Raw genomic sequence first — 24590 nt, 5'->3', positions numbered from 1 at the left:
TCAAAGATAGGAGGCAGTTATTTTACAGAGAGGAGGCAGGGGGAGAGGTTGGAGAGTCACAGACTGGATGCAGGCGGATAGGCCGGAGAATCATAGATAGGGAGGAGAAGACCCAGTGCACAGTCCTGCCCCCCGTGCACCGAAATCTAATTATCAGAAACGGTGAATAAAGAAGAACCACAAAGCCGATTTCTTCACAAAAGGTATCGATGTAATCAGTATTACTGCACCATTACAGCCATGTCTTTACTTTGCATTACAAAATTGTGCTGACAGGTTCTCTTTAAATTAATATTTTTTAATAATCTTTGCAATGTTTTTTTTTCCTTTTTTTTTTTACATATCCCAGTCTCTATTAAAATAAAAAATAAAACTTTGCAATTTTCACACAAACAATGAAAACCTAAACTTTATTTTCTTCTTTTCAGTTTTTTCCCGGCTTGTGATGTGATCAATTTTGGCTCCTGGTTTGTCTTTGCTTGCCCGCTGATGATTTTATTCCTTATACTCAGTTGGTTATGGATCTCGATTTTACATGGAGCTATCAGCTTAAGGTATGCTGCAAATCTTTGCAGTTAACACATTCTTTAAATAATTTTACAAAAAAAATATATAATTTTTAGTGATGAGCGAATATACTCGTTACTCGAGATTTCCTGAGCACGCTCGGGTGACCTCCTAGTATTTTTTAGTGCTCGGAGATTTAGTTTTCATCGCTGCAGCTGAATGATTTACATCTGTTAGCCAGCATAAGTACATGTGGGGGTTGCCTGGCTGCTAGGGAATCCCCACATTTAATCAAGCTGGCTAAGAGATGTAAATCATTCAGCTGAGGTGAGGAAAACTAAATCTCCGAGCACTAAAAAATACTCGGAGGACACCCGAGCATGCTTGAGAAATCTTGAGTAACGAGTATATTCGTTCATCACTAGTCATTTTCCATTTTTCTATCAGCTGCAGAAAGAAGGAGAAGTCGGAGGTTAGGTCAGATGCAGAAGCCAAAGCAAAGGAAGTAGTAAGGGAAGATTATCGTAAACTCGGACCCATTATGTGAGTAAAAAAAAGCAAAAGTTTTAAAATGTACCCCAGTTATTTTACAGCTTTCTTTCACCCGATGAAAAAGTTCCCCACAATGTAAAACATATACTTTATATTAATAATTTCTCTATGTAGAAAGAGAAAAAGAACGTACGGTATTTTACACATACCTGTGCAATGACTAATGGCTATACAATAGTGCTAACCCCATGTCACAGCAGCACCCATATAACATACAGTGGTGAAAATAAGTAATTGATACACTGACGATATTGCAAGTTTTCCCGCCTATAAAGAATGGAGAGGTCTGTAATTTTTAGCGCACGTACGCTTCAACTGTGAGAGAGAAAATCTAAAACTAAAAACCAGAAAATCACATTCTCTGATTTTTAAATAATATATTTGCATATTATTGCATGAAATTGTAACAAGGTGGCACGAGGTGGCAGTTATGGCCGAGTCCATCAGTCAGTGAGCACCCCGGGACCTTGTACATGGAATAACACATGGAGTACAGGTCCTGCAGTACAGTCAGTTACCTTCATTACACGCTCAATTCAGTTGCCCGGTTATCAGTCTCAGGAAACACCACATGACAGAGTTCTGTTCCAACTGAAGAAACTTTACTGAACATGGTGCAAAAAAGACAATGGTCCCTGTACTTTCCCTGTGACTTCATTAAGCTGCACGACACCAGCTCCTGTCCTGGTCCCGAACCCTGTATTTCTCCTGGAGAGGATCCTGCAGAGCCAGTGTCCATTCACACTGCCCATCAGCCTGAGGCAGCTCTTTTCCTCCCACGTCTGGGGGAGCCTCAGTCCACACTGTGGTGCATGTCTTGCCCTGGGCAAGCCTGCCCGGGCACTGATGTAAGATCAGGAAGTCCATTCCCTATAAGCATGTTGCATTGTCCCCCTTTTAACTCCTCCCAACAGCTTTACTCTTAGTATTCTGTCCCTAAGCTAAACATGTACATTACATTGTAAAACAATAAGAGAACACATACAGCACATTACACATCAGAGTACAACACATGACAATGACATACATAGCAATATAAAACATTAGTAAACCATCAGGGTGCCGCAGGCGACACATGTGCCCAGTATAAAGGAGAAAGAAGGCACGTGAGGGTCCCCGCCACCTCCTTACAAAATAAGTATTTGATCATCTACCAACCAGCAAGAATTCTGATTTTCACAGATGCTGCACTCATTACCTGTATTAAGTGCACCTGTTTGAACTCGGTAACTGTATAAAAGACACCTGTCTATACACTCAATCACACTCCAACCTCTCCACCATCACCAAGACCAAAGAGCTTTTTAAGGACACCAGGGACAAAATTGTAGACCTGCACAAAGCTGGGATTGGCTGCAGGACAATAGGCAAGAAGCTTGGTGAGAAGGCAACAACTGTAGGTGCAATTGTAACACAGGAACTTGGATGCAGTAACACAGAGGCGTGGAGCAGGGGTTAATTATTATTTACTTAATCAACAGTAATGCACTCCTTGCAGGGAGATAACAGGGGAAAGGAAAACAGGTTAAACAGTATAATGGTTACTTAACTCAACAGTCTTTTTATCAGGTTCAAATTATCATGACTCTGCTGTCCTTTACTCTCTTCAAGTCCAGAAGATGATGGGATGTTGGCGGATGCCGCTGCTGCATCTTCAGGCTTCTCCGCCTGACACACGGTCTAGCTTCTGTCGGCAACAGGCGGTCACCGCTTTTGCCCGCTGAGCCCCTAGTCCATTGAACTGCGGAACAGAAGAGTGAAGCTCTCCACAAGATTCCACTTGGCGTGTGCTTCTCTGCGCACCCACCGATGCCTGGATGCGCACACCGCAATGCTGCACCCACGGATACCCGGATACTCCTCCCTCTGGCAGCGGTCCACACCTGCTCAATGCTCTGGCAGGAAGCCCCCTTCAGATCCCGCACAATTCCTTTTTGCCTTCCCCCTTGGCTATGCCCCCTTCACCCAGGTTGCGAGCCCCCTTCGTCTGCAATCTCCTTCCCTCTAGCAACAGGAGGTTCAGCCCCAGCAGTTCTGGACCCTGCACTTCAGCAGCACTTTTAGCCCCGTCCTCTCTTCTACACAATTATTAGAAAATGGAAAAAACACAAGATGACCCTCAAGCTTCCTTGGTCTGGGGATCCATGCAGGATCTCGCCTCGTAGGGTAAGGATGATTTTGAAAAGGGTCAGTATTCAGCTCAGAACCACACGAGAGGACCTGGTCAATGACCTGAAGAAAACTGGGACCACAGTCTCAAAAATTATCATTAGTAACACACTACGCTGTCATGGATTAAAACTCTGCAGGGCATGCAAGATCAACCCGCTCATACCAGCATACATCCAGGCCCGTTTGAAGTTTGCCAATCACCATCTCCAGACCTGAACCCAGTAGAAAATCTTTGGAGGGAGCTGAAACTCAATGTTGCCCAGCGACAGATGCAAAACCTGAAAGATCTGGAGAAGATCTGTATGGAAGAGGGGGCCAAAATCCCTGCTGCAGTGTGTGCAAACTTGGTCAAGAACTACAGTAAACGTCTGACCTCTGTAATTGCAAACAAAGGTTTCTGTACCAAATATTAAGTGCTGTTTTTCTGCTGTATCAAATACTTATTTCATGCAGTAAAATGCAAATAATTATGTAAAAATCATACAATGCGATTTTCTGAATTGTTTTTAGATTCTGTGTCACACAGTTGAAGTGTACTTGCGATAAAAATGTCAGACCTCTGTTGTGAATTCCGCTCTTGGGCTCCCTCCGGTGGTTGTAAGTGGCACTTTTGTGAGTTCTGCTCTTGGGCTCCCTCTTGTGGTTTCTAGTGGTATGGCTGCTCCTTGGAGTTAGCTGTCATCAGCTGCCTCCACTTATTGTCCGCTATTTAAGTCTGGCTCTTTCTTCAGCCTGTGCCACTTGTCAATGTTCCAGGCTGGATTCACATCTCTGCTTGGATTCTCCTGCTTTCCTGACCAGTTCCGCAAAGATAAGTTCTGGCTTTGCTCATTTCAGTCCACATGCCGCGCTAGTGGGTTGCTTTTGCCTTTGCTGGTCCCTGAGAGGCCCTGGACACATATTTCCATGGATTTTATTTCGGATCTTCCTGTTTCCCAGAAGATGTCTGTTATCTGGGTTGTTTGTGACCGGTTCTCTAAAATGGTCCATCTGGTACCTTTGCCTAAGTTGCCTTCCTCCTCAGATCTGGTTCCATTGTTTTTTCAGCATGTGGTTCGTTTGCATGGCATTCCGGAGAATATTGTGTCTGACAGAGGTTCTCAGTTTGTCTCTAGATTTTGGCGGGCCTTTTGTGCTAGGATGGGCATTGATTTGTCTTTTTCTTCGGTGTTTCATCCTCAGACTAATGGCCAAACTGAGCGAACTAATCAGACCTTGGAGACCTATTTGAGATGCTTTGTGTCTGCTGCTCAGGATGATTGGGTGGCTTTCTTGCCGTTGGCCGAGTTTGCCCTTAATAATCGGGCTAGTTCGGCTACTTTGGTTTCACCTTTCTTTTGTAATTTTGGTTTTCATCCTCGTTTTTCTTCTGGGCAGGTTGAGCCTTCTGATTGTCCTGGTGTTAATTCTGTGGTGGACAGACTGCAGCAGATTTGGACTCATGTGGTGGACAATTTGATGTTGTCTCAGGAAAGGGCTCAACGTTTTGCTAACCGCCGTCGGCGTGTTGGTCCCCGGCTTCGTGTGGGGGATTTGGTTTGGTTGCCTTCTCGTCATGTTCCTATGAAGGTTTCTTCTCCTAAGTTTAAGCCTCGGTTTATTGGTCCTTATAAAATTTCTGAAATTATTAATCCGGTGTCTTTTCGTTTGGCTCTTTCTGCCTCTTTTGCCATTCATGATGTTTTCCATAGATCTTTGTTTCGGAGATATGTGGTGCCCGTTGTTCCCTCGGTTGACCCTCCTGCCCCGGTGTTGGTTGAGGGAGAGTTGGAATATGAGGTTGAGAAGATTTTGGATTCTCGTTTTTCGAGGCGGAGGCTTCAGTATCTTGTCAAGTGGAAGGGTTATGGCCAGGAGGATAATTCTTGGGTTGTTGCCTCCGATGTCCATGCTACCGATTTGGTTCGTGCTTTTCACTTGGCTCGTCCTGATCGGCCTGGGGGCTCTGGTGAGGGTTCGGTGACCCCTCCTCAAGGGGGGGGTACTGTTGTGAATTCCGCTCTTAGGCTCCCTCCGGTGGTTGTAAGTGGCACTTTTGTGAGTTCTGCTCTTGGGCTCCCTCTTGTGGTTTCTAGTGGTATGGCTGCTCCTTGGAGTTAGCTGTCATCAGCTGCCTCCACTTATTGTCCGCTATTTAAGTCTGGCTCTTTCTTCAGCCTGCGCCACTTGTCAATGTTCCTGGCTGGATTCACATCTCTGCTTGGATTCTCCTGGTTTCCTGACCAGTTCTGCAAAGATAAGTTCTGGCTTTGCTCATTTCAGTCCACATGCTGTGGACTTATTGTTCTGTGTATTCTATATTTGTCCAGCTTGTCAGTATGGATTTTTTCTGTTAGCTGGAAGCTCAGGGAAGCAGATTTACCCTCCACACCTTTAGTCAGGTGTGGAGATTTTGTAAACTCTGTGTGGATTGTTTTGTAGTTTTTATACTGACCGCACAGTATCCTTTCTTGTCCTATCTATCAAGCTAGACTAGCCTCCTATGCTAAAATCTGATTTCATTTCTGCATATGTTATTTTCCCCTCCTCTCACCGTCAATATTTGTGGGGGGCTATCTTTCCTTTGGGGATTTTCTCTGAGGCAAGATAGGTTTCCTGTTTCCATCTTTAGGGGAAGTTAGATCTTAGGCTGTGCTGAGGGGTCTAGGGAGCGTCAGGTACCCCCCATGGCTATTTTTAGTTGCGCTGCTAGGTTCAGGGTTTGCGGTCAGTACAGATACCACCTCCTTCAGAGCTTGTCTCATGTTGTTCCTAAACCACCAGATCATAACAGTACAAGTGGCTAAAATGAATTAAATGTATCTCAAAAGAAGGAAAAGAAAGTTCTGAACCATTTTTTTTTCTGTGCTTTGGTTTGTCTTTTTTTTTTTCCTCTTGACATCTGGGTGGTTCAGGATATATGTTTTGGCATGGATGTTCAGGGTTTGTTTTCTCGTGTGGATCAACTTGCTGCAAGAGTACAGAATATCCAGGACTATGTTGTCCAGACTCCGGCTTTAGAGCCCAGAATTCCTACTCCTGATTTGTTTTTTGGGCACAGATCCAAGTTTTTGAACTTTAAAAATAACTGCAAATTGTTTTTTGCTTTGAAACCCCGTTCTTCTGGTGATCCCATTCAGCAGGTGAAAATCATCATATCCTTGCTGCGTGGTGATCCTCAAGACTGGGCTTTTTCTCTTGAAACAGGGGATCCGGCATTATTGAATGTAGATGCATTTTTTCAAGCGCTCGGATTATTGTATGACGAACCTAATTCTGTGGATCATGCAGAAAAGACCCTGTTGGCCTTGTGTCAAGGTCAGGAAGCGGCAGAGTTATACTGCCAGAAATTTAGAAAATGGTCTGTGCTCACTAAATGGAATGAAGAGGCTCTGGCTGCTATTTTCAGAAAAGGTCTTTCGGAAACCCTTAAAGATGTTATGGTGGGCTTTCCTACGCCTGCCGGTTTGAGCGAATCTATGTCTCTAGCCATTCAGATTGATCGGCGTCTGCGCGAGCGCAAAGCTGTGCACCATATGGCAGTATCCTCTGAGCATAGTCCTGAACCTATGCAATGTGATAGGATTTTGACTAGAATAGAACGGCAGGAATTCAGACGTCAGAATAGGCTGTGTTTTTACTGTGGTGATTCGGCTCATGTTATCTCTGATTGCCCTAAGCGTACTAAGAGAGTCGCTAGGTCTGTTGCCATTAGTACTGTACAGCCTAAATTTCTCTTATCTGCCCTGAACTTAATGGACTTAGAATTCGCCAGGCGCTGTGGTTTTTCCTTGCAGCCTTTGCAGAGCCCTATTCCTTTGAGGGGCATTGATGCTACACCCTTGGCCAAGGATAAACCTCAGTACTGGACACAGATGACTATGTACATGGCTCCTGCACATCAGGAAGATTGCCGTTTTCTGGTGTTGCATAACCTGCATGATGTTGTTGTGCTGGGATTTCCATGGTTACAGGAACATAATCCGGTGCTGGATTGGAAAACTATGTCGGTGACTAGTTGGGGTTGTCGAGGAGTACATAGTGACGTTCCTTTGATGTCAATTTCCTCTTCTCCCTCTTCTGAGGTCCCTGAGTTTTTGTCGGATTTCCAGGATGTATTTGATGAGCCCAAGTCCAGTTCCCTTCCTCCACATAGGGACTGTGATTGTGCTATTAACTTGATTCCTGGTTGTAAGTTCCCTAAGGGCCGACTTTTCAATCTGTCTGTGCCAGAGCATGCCGCCATGCGGAGCTATGTTAAGGAATCTTTGGAGAAAGGGCATATTCGGCCCTCTTCGTCATCATTGGGAGCGGGTTTCTTTTTTGTTGCTAAGAAGGATGGCTCCTTGAGTGTTGTGAATTCTGTGGCTGAGTTCACTTCTGTGGTCACAAGTGGTATTGCAGTCTCTGGGCTTCCTCCCTCAGGTGTTTTGGTGAGCTCGTTGGCTGCCTTGCTATTTAGCTCCACCTGAGTCTGTCTTCCTTGCTCCTTGTCAATGTTCCAGTGTTGGATCTGAGCTACTGCATCTTTCCTTGGGCCTGCTGTTCTGCTAGATAAGTGCTTCTAGTTTGTTTTCTGTTTTTTCTGTCCAGCTTGCTATTAACTTTTGCTGGAAGCTCTGAGAAGCAAAGGGGTGCACCGCCGTGCTGTTAGTTCGGCACGGTGGGTCTTTTTGCCCCTTTGCGTGGTTTTCGTTTTAGGGTTTTTTGTAGACTGCATAGTTCTCTTTGCTATCCTCGCTCTGTCTAGAATATCGGGCCTCACTTTGCTGAATCTATTTCATTCCTACGTTTGTCTTTTCATCTTGCTAACAGTCATTATATGTGGGGGGCTGCCTATTCCTTTGGGGTATTTCTCTGAGGTAAGTCAGGCTTGTATTTCTATCTTCAGGCTAGTCAGCTCCTCAGGCAGTGCCGAGTTGCATAGGTAGTTGTTAGGCGCAATCCACTGCTGCTTATAGTTGTGTGAGGATAGATCAGGTACTGCAGTCTACAGAGATTCCACGTCTCAGAGCTCGTCCTATTGTTTTTTGGTTATTGCCAGATCTCTGTATGTGCGCTGATTACTGCACGCTGTGTTGCCTGATTGCCAGCCATAACAGTACAAGGAGCCACACCAATGATTCCCAATAGAGGGAAAAAAGAAATCCTGACATCATTTTTTTTTCTTAGCTCTGTCTTCAGTCTTTTTTTTCCCCTAGACATTAGAGTGCTTCAGGACACAGCTGTGGACATGGATATTCAGGCTCTGTGCTCCTCAATGGATAATCTCGTTGTAAATGTACAAAAGATTCAAGATACTATTGATCAGAAATCGATGCTAGAACCAAGAATTCCGATTCCTGATTTGTTTTTTGGTGACAGAACTAAGTTCCTGAGCTTCAGAAATAATTGTAAGCTATTTTTGGCCTTGAAACCTCATTCTTCTGGTAATCCTATTCAACAGGTTTTGATTATTATTTCTTTTTTGCGCGGCGACCCACAGGACTGGGCGTTTTCTCTTGCACCAGGAGATTCTGCATTGAGTAATGTTGATGCATTTTTCCAGGCGCTGGGATTGCTTTACGATGAGCCTAATTCAGTGGATCAGGCTGAGAAAAATCTGCTGGCTTTATGCCAGGGTCAGGATGATGTAGAAGTATATTGTCAGAAATTTAGGAAATGGTCAGTACTCACTCTGTGGAATGAATCTGCACTAGCGGCTTTGTTCAGAAAGGGTCTCTCTGAAGCTCTTAAGGATGTAATGGTGGGATTTCCTATGCCTGCTGGTTTGAATGAGTCTATGTCCTTGGCCATTCAGATCGGTCGTCGCTTGCGCGAGCGTAAATCTGTGCACCATCTGGCGGTACTGCCTGAGAGTAAACCTGAGCCTATGCAGTGCGACAGGACTATGACTAAAGTAGAACGGCAAGAACACAGACGTCTGAACAGACTGTGTTTCTATTGTGGTGATTCTACTCATGCTATTTCTAATTGTCCTAAACGCACTAGGCGGTTCGATAGCTCTGCCGTTATTGGTACTGTACAGTCCAAATTCCTTTTGTCCATTACCTTAATGTGCTCTTTGTCATCGTATTCTGTCATGGCGTTTGTGGATTCAGGCGCTGCCCTGAATCTGATGGATTTGGATTATGCTAAACGTTGTGGATTTTTCTTGGAGCCTTTGCGGTGTCCTATTCCGTTGAGAGGAATTGATGCTACACCTTTGGCCAAGAATAAGCCTCAGTACTGGGCCCAGCTGACCATGTGCATGGCTCCTGCACATCAGGAAGTTATTCGCTTTCTGGTACTGCATAATTTGCATGATGTGGTCGTGTTGGGGTTGCCATGGCTACAAACCCATAATCCAGTATTGGATTGGAACTCTATGTCGGTAACCAGCTGGGGTTGTCAGGGAGTACATGGTGATGTTCCATTTTTGTCTATTTCATCATCCATTCCTTCTGACATCCCAGAGTTCTTGTCGGACTTTCAGGATGTATTTGAAGAGTCCAAGTCTGATGCCCTACCTCCGCATAGGAATTGTGATTGTGCTATCGATTTGATTCCTGGTAGTAAATTCCCTAAGGGTCGTTTATTTAATTTGTCCGTACCTGAACACACCGCTATGCGCAGTTATGTGAAGGAGTCCCTGGAGAAGGGACATATTCGCCCATCGTCGTCACCATTGGGAGCAGGGTTCTTTTTTGTAGCCAAGAAGGATGGTTCGCTAAGACCGTGTATTGATTACCGCCTTCTTAATAAGATCACTGTTAAATTTCAGTATCCCTTGCCATTGATTTCTGACTTGTTTGCTCGGATTAAGGGGGCTAGTTGGTTTACTAAGATTGATCTTCGTGGTGCGTATAATCTGGTGAGAATCAGGCAGGGAGATGAATGGAAAACGGCATTTAATACGCCCGAGGGTCATTTTGAGTATCTGGTGATGCCGTTCGGACTTGCCAATGCTCCATCTGTTTTTCAGTCTTTTATGCATGACATTTTCCGTGAGTATCTGGATAAATTCTTGATTGTTTACTTGGATGACATTTTGATCTTCTCAGATGATTGGGAGTCTCATGTGAAGCAAGTCAGAATGGTTTTCCAGGTACTGCGTGCTAATTCCTTGTTCGTGAAGGGATCAAAGTGTCTCTTCGGTGTGCAGAAAGTTTCATTTTTGGGGTTCATCTTTTCCCCTTCTACTATCGAGATGGATCCGGTTAAGGTTCAGGCCATCCAGGATTGGACTCAGCCGACATCTCTAAAAAGTCTGCAGAAATTCCTGGGCTTTGCTAATTTTTATCGTCGCTTCATCTGTAATTTTTCTAGCATTGCCAGACCATTGACCGATTTGACCAAGAAGGGTGCTGATTTGGTTAATTGGTCTTCTGCTGCCGTGGAAGCTTTTCAGGAGTTGAAGCGTCGTTTTTGCTGTGCCCCTGTGTTGTGTCAACCTGATGTTTCTCTTCCGTTCCAGGTCGAGGTTGATGCTTCTGAGATTGGTGCAGGGGCGGTTTTGTCACAGAGAGGTTCTGGTTGCTCAGTGTTCAAACCATGTGCTTTCTTTTCCAGGAAATTTTCTGCTGCTGAGCGTAATTATGATGTGGGCAACCGAGAGTTGCTGGCCATGAAGTGGGCATTCGAGGAGTGGCGTCATTGGCTTGAGGGTGCTAAGCATCGCGTGGTGGTATTGACTGATCATAAGAACTTGACTTATCTCGAGTCTGCCAAGCGCTTGAATCCTAGACAGGCCCGTTGGTCGTTATTTTTTGCTCGTTTTGATTTTGTGATTTCATACCTTCCGGGCTCTAAAAATGTGAAGGCGGATGCTCTGTCTAGGAGTTTTGTGCCCGACTCTCCGGGGTTATCTGAGCCGGCGAGTATCCTCAAGGAAGGAGTCATTGTGTCTGCCATCTCCCCTGATTTGCGGAGAGTGTTGCAGAAATTTCAGGCTAATAAACCTGATCGTTGTCCGGCCGAGAAACTGTTCGTCCCTGATAGGTGGACTAGTAAAGTTATCTCTGAACTTCATTGTTCGGTGCTGGCCGGTCATCCAGGAATCTTTGGTACCAGGGAGTTGGTTGCTAGATCCTTCTGGTGGCCATCTCTGTCACGGGATGTGCGTGCTTTTGTGCAGTCCTGTGGAATTTGTGCTAGGGCTAAGCCCTGCTGTTCACGTGCCAGTGGGTTGCTTTTGCCCTTGCCGGTCCCGAAGAGGCCTTGGACACATATTTCGATGGATTTCATTTCTGACCTTCCCGTTTCTCAAAAAATGTCGGTCATTTGGGTGGTCTGTGATCGCTTTTCTAAAATGGTCCATCTGGTGCCCTTGGTTAAATTGCCTTCCTCCTCTGATTTGGTGCCTTTGTTCTTCCAGCATGTGGTTCGTTTACATGGCATTCCTGAGAATATTGTTTCTGACAGAGGTTCCCAGTTTGTCTCGAGGTTCTGGCGAGCCTTTTGTGGTAGGATGGGCATTGACCTATCTTTCTCCTCGGCCTTCCATCCTCAGACTAATGGCCAGACCGAACGAACCAATCAGACCTTGGAAACATATCTGAGATGTTTTGTTTCCGCTGACCAGGATGATTGGGTGTCATTTTTGCCGTTGGCTGAGTTCGCCCTTAATAATCGGGCCAGCTCGGCTACCTTGGTCTCTCCATTTTTCTGCAATTCTGGGTTCCATCCTCGTTTCTCTTCAGGACAGGTTGAGTCTTCGGACTGTCCTGGTGTGGATTCTGTGGTGGACAGGTTGCAGCAGATCTGGACTCAGGTAGTGGACAATTTGACCTTGTCCCAGGAGAAGGCTCAGCTTTTCGCTAATCGCAGACGCCGTGTGGGACCCCGACTTCGTGTTGGGGATTTGGTTTGGTTATCTTCTCGTCATATTCCTATGAAGGTTTCCTCTCCTAAATTTAAACCTCGTTTTATTGGTCCGTATAGGATTTCTGAGATTCTCAATCCGGTGTCTTTTCGTCTGACCCTCCCAGACTCCTTTTCCATACATAATGTATTCCATAGGTCGTTGTTGAGGAGATACGTGGCACCTATGGTTCCATCTGTGGAGCCTCCTGCCCCTGTTTTGGTGGAGGGGGAATTGGAGTATATTGTGGAGAAGATTTTGGATTCTCGTGTCTCTAGACGGAAACTCCAGTATCTGGTCAAATGGAAGGGTTATGCTCAGGAAGATAATTCCTGGGTTTTTGCCTCTGATGTCCATGCCCCAGATCTTGTTCGTGCCTTTCATGTGGCTCATCCTGGTCGGCCTGGGGGTTCTGGTGAGGGTTCGGTGACCCCTCCTCAAGGGGGGGGTACTGTTGTGAATTCTGTGGCTGAGTTCACTTCTGTGGTCACAAGTGGTATTGCAGTCTCTGGGCTTCCTCCCTCAGGTGTTTTGGTGAGCTCGTTGGCTGCCTTGCTATTTAGCTCCACCTGAGTCTGTCTTCCTTGCTCCTTGTCAATGTTCCAGTGTTGGATCTGAGCTACTGCATCTTTCCTTGGGCCTGCTGTTCTGCTAGATAAGTGCTTCTAGTTTGTTTTCTGTTTTTTCTGTCCAGCTTGCTATTAACTTTTGCTGGAAGCTCTGAGAAGCAAAGGGGTGCACCGCCGTGCTGTTAGTTCGGCACGGTGGGTCTTTTTGCCCCTTTGCGTGGTTTTCGTTTTAGGGTTTTTTGTAGACTGCATAGTTCTCTTTGCTATCCTCGCTCTGTCTAGAATATCGGGCCTCACTTTGCTGAATCTATTTCATTCCTACGTTTGTCTTTTCATCTTGCTAACAGTCATTATATGTGGGGGGCTGCCTATTCCTTTGGGGTATTTCTCTGAGGTAAGTCAGGCTTGTATTTCTATCTTCAGGCTAGTCAGCTCCTCAGGCAGTGCCGAGTTGCATAGGTAGTTGTTAGGCGCAATCCACTGCTGCTTATAGTTGTGTGAGGATAGATTAGGTACTGCAGTCTACAGAGATTCCACGTCTCAGAGCTCGTCCTATTGTTTTTTGGTTATTGCCAGATCTCTGTATGTGCGCTGATTACTGCACGCTGTGTTGCCTGATTGCCAGCCATAACACTTGAGACCCTGTATTGATTATCGTCTTCTTAATAAGATCCCGGTTAAATTCCAATACCCCTTGCCTCTGCTTACTGATTTGTTTGCTCAGATTAAGGGGGCTAGTTGGTTTACTAAGATTGACCTCCGAGGGGCATATAATCTTGTTCGTATTAAACAGGGTGACGAATGGAAAACTGCATTTAATACGCCCGAAGGCCATTTTGAATACCTTGTGATGCCATTTGGGCTCTCTAATGCTCCATCTGTGTTCCAGTCTTTCATGCATGATATTTTTCGCAATTATCTTGATAAATTAATGGTCGTATATTTGGATGATATTTAGATTTTTTCCAATGATTGGGAGTCTCATGTGAAGCAGGTCAGGATGGTGTTCCAGATCCTTCGTGATAATGCTTTATTTGTGAAGGAGTCTAAGTGCCTATTCGGAGTTCAGAAGGTCTCTTTTTTGGGTTTTATTTTTTCTCCCTCGTCTATAGAAATGGATCCTGTTAAGGTCCAAGCTATTCATGACTGGATCCAACCCACATCTGTGAAGGGACTTCAAAAATTTTTGGGCTTTGCTAATTTCTATCGCCGTTTCATTGCCAACTTTTCCAGTGTGGTTAAGCCCCTTACTGATTTGACGAAGAAAGGCGCTGATGTGACTAATTGGTCCTCTGAGGCTGTTGAGGCCTTTCAGGAGCTTAAACGCCGATTTACTTCTGCCGCTGTATTGCGTCAACCGGATGTTTCTCTTCCTTTTCAGATTGAGGTCGACGCTTCTGAGATTGGGGCAGGGGCCGTTTTGTCTCAGAGGGAGTCTGATGGTTCTTTGATGAAACCGTGTGCTTTTTTTTCCAGAAAGTTTTCGTCTGCGGAACGCAATTATGATGTCGGCAATTGGGAGTTGTTGGCTATGAAGTGGGCGTTTGAGGAGTGGCGACATTGGCTTGAGGGAGCTAAACACCGCGTTGTGGTCCTGACCGATCATAAGAATCTGATTTACCTCGAGTCGGCCAAGCGGCTGAATCCTAGACAGGCTCGATGGTCCCTGTTTTTCTCCCGTTTTGATTTTGTGGTCTCGTATCTTCCGGGATCTAAGAATGTTAAGGCTGATGCCCTCTCTAGGAGTTTTTCGCCTGATTCTCCTGGAGTCCTGGAGCCGGTTGGCATTCTTAAGGAGGGGGTGATTCTTTCTGCTATCTCCCCTGATTTGCGGCGGGTGCTTCAGGAATTTCAGGCTGATAGGCCTGACCGCTGTCCAGTGGGGAAGCTGTTTGTTCCTGATAGATGGACAAGTAAGGTAATTTCTGAGGTTCATTGTTCAGTGTTGGCTGGTCATCCTGGGATTTTTGGTACCAGAGATTTGGTTGCTAGGTCCTTTTGGTGGCCTTCCTTGTTTTGCGATGTGCGTGCTTTTGTGCAGTCCTGTGGGACTTGCGCCCGGGCCAAGCCTTGCTGTTCCCGCGCTAGTGGGTTGCTTTTGCCTTTGCTGGTCCCTGAGAGGCCCTGGACGCATATTTCCATGGATTTTATTTCGGATCTTCCTGTTTCCCAGAAGATGTCTGTTATCTGGGTTGTTTGTGACCGGTTCTCTAAAATGGTCCATCTGGTACCTTTGCCTAAGTTGCCTTCCTCCTCAGATCTGGTTCCATTGTTTTTTTCAGCATGTGGTTCGTTTGCATGGCATTCCGGAGAATATTGTGTCTGACAGAGGTTCTCAGTTTGTCTCTAGGTTTTGGCGGGCCTTTTGTGCTAGGATGGGCATTGATTTGTCTTTTTCTTCGGTGTTTCATCCTCAGACTAATGGCCAAACTGAGCGAACTAATCAGACCTTGGAGACCTATTTGAGATGCTTTGTGTCTGCTGCTCAGGATGATTGGGTGGCTTTCTTGCCGTTGGCCGAGTTTGCCCTTAATAATCGGGCTAGTTCGGCTACTTTGGTTTCACCTTTCTTTTCTAATTTTGGTTTTCATCCTCGTTTTTCTTCTGGGCAGGTTGAGCCTTCTGATTGTCCTGGTGTTAATTCTGTGGTGGACAGGCTGCAGCAGATTTGGACTCATGTGGTGGACAATTTGACGTTGTCTCAGGAAAGGGCTCAACGTTTTGCTAACCGCCGTCGGCGTGTTGGTCCCCGGCTTCGTGTGGGGGATTTGGTTTGGTTGTCTTCTCGTCATGTTCCTATGAAGGTTTCTTCTCCTAAGTTTAATCCTCGGTTTATTGGTCCTTATAAAATTTCTGAAATTATTAATCCGGTGTCTTTTCGTTTGGCTCTTTCTGCCTCTTTTGCCATTCATGATGTTTTCCATATATCTTTATTTCGGAGATATGTGGTGCCCGTTGTTCCCTCGGTTGACCCTCCTGCCCCGGTGTTGGTTGAGGGAGAGTTGGAATATGAGGTTGAGAAGATTTTGGATTCTCGTTTTTCAAGGCGGAGGCTTCAGTATCTTGTCAAGTGGAAGGGTTATGGCCAGGAGGATAATTCTTGGGTTGTTGCCTCCGATGTCCATGCTACCGATTTGGTTCGTGCTTTTCACTTGGCTCGTCCTGATCGGCCTGGGGGCTCTGGTGAGGGTTCGGTGACCCCTCCTCAAGGGGGGGGTACTGTTGTGAATTCCGCTCTTAGGCTCCCTCCGGTGGTTGTAAGTGGCACTTTTGTGAGTTCTGCTCTTGGGCTCCCTCTTGTGGTTTCTAGTGGTATGGCTGCTCCTTGGAGTTAGCTGTCATCAGCTGCCTCCACTTATTGTCCGCTATTTAAGTCTGGCTCTTTCTTCAGCCTGCGCCACTTGTCAATGTTCCTGGCTGGATTCACATCTCTGCTTGGATTCTCCTGGTTTCCTGACCAGTTCTGCAAAGATAAGTTCTGGCTTTGCTCATTTCAGTCCACATGCTGTGGACTTATTGTTCTGTGTATTCTATATTTGTCCAGCTTGTCAGTATGGATTTTTTCTGTTAGCTGGAAGCTCAGGGAAGCAGATTTACCCTCCACACCTTTAGTCAGGTGTGGAGATTTTGTAAACTCTGTGTGGATTGTTTTGTAGTTTTTATACTGACCGCACAGTATCCTTTCCTGTCCTATCTATCAAGCTAGACTAGCCTCCTATGCTAAAATCTGATTTCATTTCTGCGTATGTTATTTTCCCCTCCTCTCACCGTCAATATTTGTGGGGGGCTATCTTTCCTTTGGGGATTTTCTCTGAGGCAAGATAGGTTTCCTGTTTCCATCTTTAGGGGAAGTTAGATCTTAGGCTGTGCTGAGGGGTCTAGGGAGCGTCAGGTACCCCCCATGGCTATTTTTAGTTGCGCTGCTAGGTTCAGGGTTTGCGGTCAGTACAGATACCACCTCCTTCAGAGCTTGTCTCATGTTGTTCCTAAACCACCAGATCATAACAGACCTCTTCATTATTTGTAGGTGGGAAAAGCTGCAAAATCTGCAGTGTATCAAAAACTTATTTTCCCCACTGTATGTGCTTTTATTCAATAGTTTTAGTAATATTAATGCCTAGTAATTGTGCCAGCCATGAAAGCGTCTATTAGTGAGAATAATTTATTTATAGTGGCAGTCACATATACTCTCATGTATTGCATTCATAAATAGTGCCATTTTCATGCATATTGCCCAAAAAATACCTGTAATGCCCGTATAGTTAGTAAAGTATGGTACCCCCAAAAAATATTGAACTAATTGCCCCAAAACAATGCATAGCCTATAAAGTAACCAAGCTGAGTAATGTCATTGATAGATTCCATAAATACTTTATATTTAGCCCTATGACTAATGTGGTTCTTTACTTTTCAGCTTTGCAGAGAAGGCAGTCTTCGTCTTCTTTTGCCTTTTTGCCATCCTCTTGTTCACAAGAGATCCAAAGTTTATTCCCGGATGGGCATCGGCCTTCAGACCCGGGTAAGACAGGAATGGGTAGGCTAGATAAATCTCAGGTCTTTGTAGATCGGAATTGTAAAGTCAGCAGGGAGCAAATTTTTGATTGGTAAAGCTTAAAGGGGTATTTCAGTGTCCAAAATTTTTTACCTCTCATCCACTGGATAGGTGATCATTTTAGATCGGCCCGGGGATCATAGTTGGGACCCTGACTGATTGACAGAAGGGGGGGACATAGACATACAGTGGGGCAAAAAAGTATTTAGTCAGTCAGCAATAGTGCAAGTTCCACCACTTAAAAAGATGAGAGGCGTCTGTAATTTGCATCATAGGTAGACCTCAACTATGGGAGACAAACTGAGAAAAAAATATCCAGAAAATCACATTGTCTGTTTTTTTAACATTTTATTTGCATATTATGGTGGAAATTAAGTATTTGGTCAGAAACAAACAATCAAGATTTCTGGCTCTCACAGACCTGTAACCTCTTCTTTAAGAGTCTCCTCTTTCCTCCACTCATTACCTGTAGTAATTGCACCTGTTTAAACTTGTTATCAGTATAAAAAGACACCTGTGCACACCCTCAAACAGTCTGACTCCAAACTACACTATGGTGAAGACCAAAGAGCTGTCAAAGGACACCAGAAACAAAATTGTAGCCCTGCACCAGGCTGGGAACACTGATCTGCAATAGCCAACCAGCTTGGAGTGAAGAAATCAACAGTGGGAGCAATAATTAGAAAATGGAAGACATACAAGACCACTGATAATCTCCCTCGATCTGGGGCTCCACGCAAAATCCCACCCCGTGGGGTCAGAATGATCACAAGAACGGTGAGCAAAAATCCCAGAACCACGCGGGGGGACCTAGTGAATGAACTGCAGAGAGCTGAGACCAATGTAACAAGGCCTACCATAAGTAACACACTACGCCACCATGGACTCAGATCCTGCAGTGCCAGATGTGTCCCACTGCTTAAGCCAGTACATGTCCGGGCCCGTCTGAAGTTTGCTAGAGAGCATTTGGATGATCCAGAGGAGTTTTGGGAGAATGTCCTATGGTCTGATGAAACCAAACTGCAACTGTTTGGTAGAAACACAACTTGTCGTGTTTGGAGGAAAAAGAATACTGAGTTGCATCCATCAAACACCATACCTACTGTAAAGCATGGTGGTGGAAACATCATGCTTTGGGGCTGTTTCTCTGCAAAGGGGCCAGGACGACTGATCCGGGTACATGAAAGAATGAATGGGGCCATGTATTGTGAGATTTTGAGTGCAAACCTCCTTCCATCAGCAAGGGCATTGAAGATGAAACGTGGCTGGGTCTTTCAACATGACAATGATCCAAAGCACACCACCAGGGCAACGAAGGAGTGGCTTCGTAAGAAGCATTTTAAGGTCCTGGAGTGGCCTAGCCAGTCTCCAGATCTCAACCCTATAGAAAACCTTTGGAGGGAGTTGAAAGTCCGTGTTGCCAAGCGAAAAGCCAAAAACATCACTGCTCTAGAGGAGATCTGCATGGAGGAATGGGCCAACATACCAACAACAGTGTGTGGCAACCTTGTGAAGACTTACAGAAAACGTTTGACCTCTGTCATTGCCAACAAAGGATATATTACAAAGTATTGAGATGAAATTTTGTTTCTGACCAAATACTTATTTTCCACCATAATATGCAAATAAAATGATAAAAAAACAGACAATGTGATTTTCTGGATTTTTTTTTCTCAGTTTTTCTCCCATAGTTGAGGTCTACCTATGATGTAAATTACAGACGCCTCTCATCTTTTTAAGTGGTGGAACTTGCACTATTGCTGACTGACTAAATACTTTTTTGCCCCACTGTATGTTTCCCTGTTCGTCCATGGTTCTCTGCTTTCCGCACACAACTGTGGCAAGGATGAGTTGAATGGAGTTATATTCTACCTGCAGTCGCTCGCTTCCAGTCATTGGGGCGGTGCATGGGGCTGTAACAGTCACCGCTCTCCACACACTGAGCTTGCTTTAATCATGCCCCTGCACTTTGATTGACCGCTTGATCGTATGTGTATGTAGAGCATGCTGTCAGTCAGGGTGCAGAGAGGATTATTAAAGTGCTCACACTGTGTAATGAGTGATATCTATAACCGCTCCCTGTATCACCCCTATGGCCAGGGCCAGACTGGCCATTTGGCAATTATGGCAAATGCCAGAAGGGCCTGTCTGGTTGTGGGCTGCCTTGTCTGCTACATTGTTAACAGAATCAGTGTTCTCAAGACACCCATACTGTTAAGAATTGTGAAGGAGCACAAAGTCGCTGACTCCATCACTTACCCCAGCAGGTCACGGGTATCATTAGTACATTGGTCTTGTAGTAAATCTTACTTTCCACCATCCAGGAAAATATTCGTAATATATTCCATCTGGTGCTTGGGGATGGGGACAGCATAGACCTGTGTGATTTCAAATGCCAGGGCTGAATTTCAGCCCCAGTCCGTACCTGCCTATGGCTAAAGGGAACAGCTAGAGGGAGAGTATAACTCATTTTTCACCCTGTAGCCGCTTTTCCAGTTATACGGCCAAATACTGCCAAACATGGCTAACACATTAATGCAACTAACAGCAGCGAGCTAGGCTGACCTCCGTAGACTACTCAAATTCTGACACTGGCATTTAAATGGAGTGACTGCTAGTGCCCATGCCAACCTGGTTGCTGCCATTTTGGTACTTCAGTGACGCTAAACCATAGCCATAACTTCATAGGAGACCGTGATTTGAGACACGATTTGTACTTCATACTGTTATTGCAAAATATAGTATGTATAGTACAGTATATGTGATCAGATGATTGCAGATTCAATTCCCATAAGGGGACTTAAAAATAGGGTAAAACATTTAAAGATAAACATTTTTTTGAAATGTTGAAAATAGTGATTCCAATTTAGATTTTTTTAAAAACTATTTTAACGAAAAAATATACCGTAAATGTTACAGGTATCGGAAAATAGCGGTACATCCCCCCCCCCCCCCCCTTTTTTTTTACAAACTTGTGATTTTTTTCTTTAACACTTCAACAAAAAATAATCTATGCAAGATTGTTATCATTACACAATCATTCTAACCTGGAAAATCATGTTTCCTGGTAATTTTTACCGCAAAAAAAGATCCTCAGAAAGCAATGGTGGAATTGCATTTTTTATTTTTATTTTTTTTACAATTTCATCCCAATTAAAACTATTTTTCAATTTTTCAGTTAAAAATATGGTAATATGACGTAACTACAACTATTTTCGAGAAAAACCCCCCACCAAACCCTTACATTGCTCTGATAAGGAAAAAGGTAAACATAAAAATGAGAACTGGTTATAGAATCAATGGCTCAAATCACTATTTACTTGCTGATTACCACCATATTTTCAGGTAAATAGTATTTTTGTAGGTGACAGGTCCTTTGAAAGGCGCCAAATAAAAAATCCCAGCGCTATGATCCACCCCTCAGACATTGTACTGAAAATTCTGCAGAATATCATTTTTTCCATGGAGTGTCCCTTGAAGGTCATGGCTTCTAGTACTGTACAGCTCCAATAAAGTAGCCCCATACTGTATGTAGCATACATTCAGTCTCATGTTTCTATTCTCTCCTGACAGTATTATCTAATCTTACCTTACATGACCTCATGCTGGCAATGCGTTACATGCCCTTGAGTGCCCATGGGCCTGATGAGGGGGTCATTAACACTTGGTTATAAATTTATAAATTGCATTGGGCAGGCCAACCGCAGCAGGGGACCACGGGTGTTGTTAAAAATGTTAATCTGCTTTGCTTAGATCTAAGTAATGCCCTAATTTAATGAATTCTGACTGGCAGGTTCACCTCCGACGCGGTCACTGGAATTACTATCTCAATTATTTTATTTTTCTTCCCGTCTGAAAAGCCTTCATTGTCATGGTGGTTCGATCTTAAAGGTAATGGAGTGATTTTTATTTTCTTAAAGGGAACCTGTCACCCCGTTTTTTCAAGATGAGCTAAAAATACCGTTAAATAGGGGCAGAGCTGTGCTTTACATTAGTGTATTTTGTGAGCCTTTATTCCCCACCTATGCTGCTGAAATACCTTTGTAAAGTCGCCGTTTTGGGCTGTCACTCACGCTGGTCAGGTCATATGGGCGTGGTGACAGCGCTGTTTCTCCCCCAGATCTCCGTTGGTGGCTTAGTGGTGTGCGCATGTCCAACTGGCGAATCCACTGCGCAGCTTGAAGGAAAATAGCGCGATCTGCGCTATTCAGCCGTTTATCGGTGGGCGCGGCCATCTTTGTGAGGCCGCGCATGCGCAGATGGTTCTTCTCGGCTTCCCGGGGCTTCAGGAAAATGGCCGCGGGATGCCGCGCGTGCGCAGATGGCGATCGCGGCGGCCATTTTCCTGCAGACGAGATGCGAACTCGGCCATATCACAGTAAAGGGATAATGCACACAGTGATATCACATTCCAAGAGAGAATACACATAGTATTTTGTGAAGGATTTAGACATTAGACTGTACATATTATTGTCATAGTAAAGGGATAAGTAATAAAATGAAATCATAGCGATGTCACAGTAATGGGATAATGCACAACATAAACTCACAGTCCAAAGATCATGCGCGTAATCACGTCACAATATATGAATAATCTACTCAATGATCGGAAAGAAACAGTGATGTCATAGTCTGCACAAAATATCACTCATTAATAATTAAACTGGGATGTCACAGTACAAGGATAATGTAGTCCATGATGTTATCTTACAGGTGTAATGCAAAAAGTATTGTCACACTACAAAGATAGCGTGCTGGCATAATACATATGATAATGTCTCTGTAGAGTAGTATTCAACGGAAAGAAATGACAAGAAGTAGAAGAATAATGCACACAGTAATGCCACGATGCAAGAATAATATCCATAGTAATGTCCATTAGGAAAAGTGTAATCCTATGAAATAATCATTGATAAATGGAATATTACTCTCCATAGCCCCCAATACAGAATATAAGCCCTTGCTGTCATGGAAAAAAGCTCAGGAGACTGTCCCTTGGAACATCATCTTACTGCTGGGAGGTGGATTTGCCATGGCAAAGGGATGTGAGGTGAGTGGTGATTTGTCCAACCATATAAAGCATTTACCCTCTTTCACTCATATGATTATTTATCTATTTGGTTGTCTTATGATACATATTATACCAATAGTAATGTGCATGTTGGGTGTTACCACTTACCACCCTTCTTTTAGACATCTGGCGTATCCAAATTCACCTTCATTTGGATGTGTAAACTTTTGTCTATTTGTTTTTCCTATGATACGTCTTATACCAGTAGTAACATACATGTCGGGTTTTGCCACTCTCTTATAGACATCTGGTTTATCCACATGGATTGGAAGCCGCTTGCAGCCTCTTGAAGGCCTTCCGCCAGCACTGGCTGTCCTTCTCATTACCATACTGATTGCCTCATTCACAGAATTTGCCAGCAACACAGCCACCATCATTGTTTTCCTCCCTGTCCTGTCTGAGCTGGTGAGTGGGTGAATTCCGAATGGTGGCTGGTGGGAGGCATGTTATAGGGCTATTGTTTCCTAGACCACATATGACCGAATTAATGAAGGCTTGTCATAAGAGGTTTTTGAGATTTTATTTGCATTGCATGGAAATCCTTAATATCTTTTGAACCACAGAAGTGTTCTACCCTCTCATAAAAAAAACAACTAACATACCACATAGATTCACATACCCACCTATAAATGGGGAAGCACCCACATATGAAAGTAATCTATTGTTCCACCCATGAAATAAATCCATCCATCAAAGCAAGAAATTGATCTTCCTTTACTCACCCATAAAAGTCAACACCACCTGTAAATAAAGGCCTTTCACTACAGTTGATCAAAAAGATTCAAGCTACCTTGGTCCGGTCACCAGTCCAGTTCTCCTTCACTATGTTTCACATGATATTAAGACCTGGCATCAGTGAGGGCTACTGACTATGCCTCATGTGACATCAGGTGGTCTAGTAAATGCAAAAGGAACTCCAGATGTTAGCCCATGGATGAATTGAAGACTGCCGTGGTCCTGCTGCCATGGAGGAAAGGACTGAATGTGCAAATCTTTTTGTTCAACCATCTACCATCTATCAAAGATATCCATTCACAAATCAAAGTTTTTCTCTTACTCGTTAAAGAAATGTACCCACCCAACAAAGGAATCTTCGTCAAGGCGACCTACCCACTGATCAAAGAGGTTCTCCTTACCAAAAAGATATACACAGAATCTTGAATTGAGTATTTCTTTGCTTTTTCAGGCCATACGTTTGAAAGTAAATCCTTTGTACCTAATGATTCCTGGTACTGTCGGCTGTTCATATGCATTCATGCTACCTGTGTCTACACCTCCAAACTCTATAGCATTTTCCACTGGACATTTGTTGGTAAAAGACATGGTAAGTACATGCCGATGCAGCTAACCTAAATGCGTCTATTACATCATCAAATAAAACTTAATGAAGTAACTGTTAAGGTTGTGCCATTGTTATTATTTTAATTTTGTTTTTATATTTTTTATTTTTATAGGCTAGAACTGGACTATTGATGAACGTGATGGGCGTCCTGCTTCTTAGTTTAGCCATGAACACTTGGGCCTCTAGTTTATTCGAGCTGGGCACATTCCCTGACTGGGTTAACATACATTCAGATAACATTACTACCTTAGCTGCTACTACGTATAACATGACCACTGGGGGTTAAAAATGAGAACCTCACACCTCCATCGACAATGATGACAAAGACTGATAGACTGACATCATTGACACAAATGTTGAAATAAGTTTGCCTGCAACTTCAAAAACAAAATGGCTGCTCTGTAACCTCCACTGGGTCACTTTCAAAGACTACAGTATATTTAGTATTTGAATGTCTCTCTAATTGTTACACAATTGTGTATATGGTACAAAATTGCAATAAGACAGTAGTCGCATACTGAAATAAGGCTACATGTTTCTGAAGTATCATATACCTCAGGTCCACTGTTCATTCAATGTGAACTCTTTCTCATTGGATAGGATACCATGGATAGGATGAAATAAAAATACCTTAGAGCATTATAAGGGACCAAGTCCATCTTGAGTAGTAGATTAACTTTTTAGGTAGCATCAAGAACACCGGTCTTTAAGGATGTGTTGGGAATCAAACTGGTGAAGGACTAATCTTGGTCAATGAAAGGTCCTTGTAAGTCCAACAGTAGATATCGCTTTAAATGTGTCTTTAAAAGATGTGGTCTCCAAGAAGTCATAGATATCACCATCAAGGAAATATGTTATCGTTTCTAATGGGCCTTTGTGGTCGGTGTTTTTACCACAAATATTACATCTTGATTTGGTGAAAAATACCTTAGGCTACGTTCACACTAGCGTTGCGCCGCCCTGCGTCGGCGACGCAACGCGCGACGCACGCAAAAATGCGCGCA

General features: G+C 44.1%; 1 protein-coding gene across 1 annotated transcript in view; it reads left to right on the top strand.

Annotated features, from left to right (window-relative positions):
- The window catches only part of SLC13A3 (solute carrier family 13 member 3), a 62960-nt gene extending 38969 nt beyond the window's left edge, over positions 1–23991 (top strand). The window contains exons 6-13 of the mRNA XM_069755674.1: positions 429–554; positions 955–1050; positions 17036–17140; positions 20967–21064; positions 22111–22223; positions 22488–22649; positions 23431–23568; positions 23699–23991. Of these exons, the coding sequence (XP_069611775.1) occupies positions 429–554; positions 955–1050; positions 17036–17140; positions 20967–21064; positions 22111–22223; positions 22488–22649; positions 23431–23568; positions 23699–23872 (1012 nt within the window). The 3' untranslated portion in view covers positions 23873–23991. The remainder of the gene's footprint in view (positions 1–428; positions 555–954; positions 1051–17035; positions 17141–20966; positions 21065–22110; positions 22224–22487; positions 22650–23430; positions 23569–23698) is intronic.
- The last annotated feature ends 599 nt before the right edge of the window (positions 23992–24590 follow it).

The sequence above is a fragment of the Ranitomeya imitator genome, chromosome 2 (assembly GCF_032444005.1).
Source record: "Ranitomeya imitator isolate aRanImi1 chromosome 2, aRanImi1.pri, whole genome shotgun sequence".
Taxonomy (NCBI): Eukaryota; Metazoa; Chordata; class Amphibia; order Anura; family Dendrobatidae; genus Ranitomeya; species Ranitomeya imitator.
The sequence above is the reverse complement of the archived record's forward strand: the minus strand, read 5'-3'. Positions and strand labels throughout refer to the sequence as shown.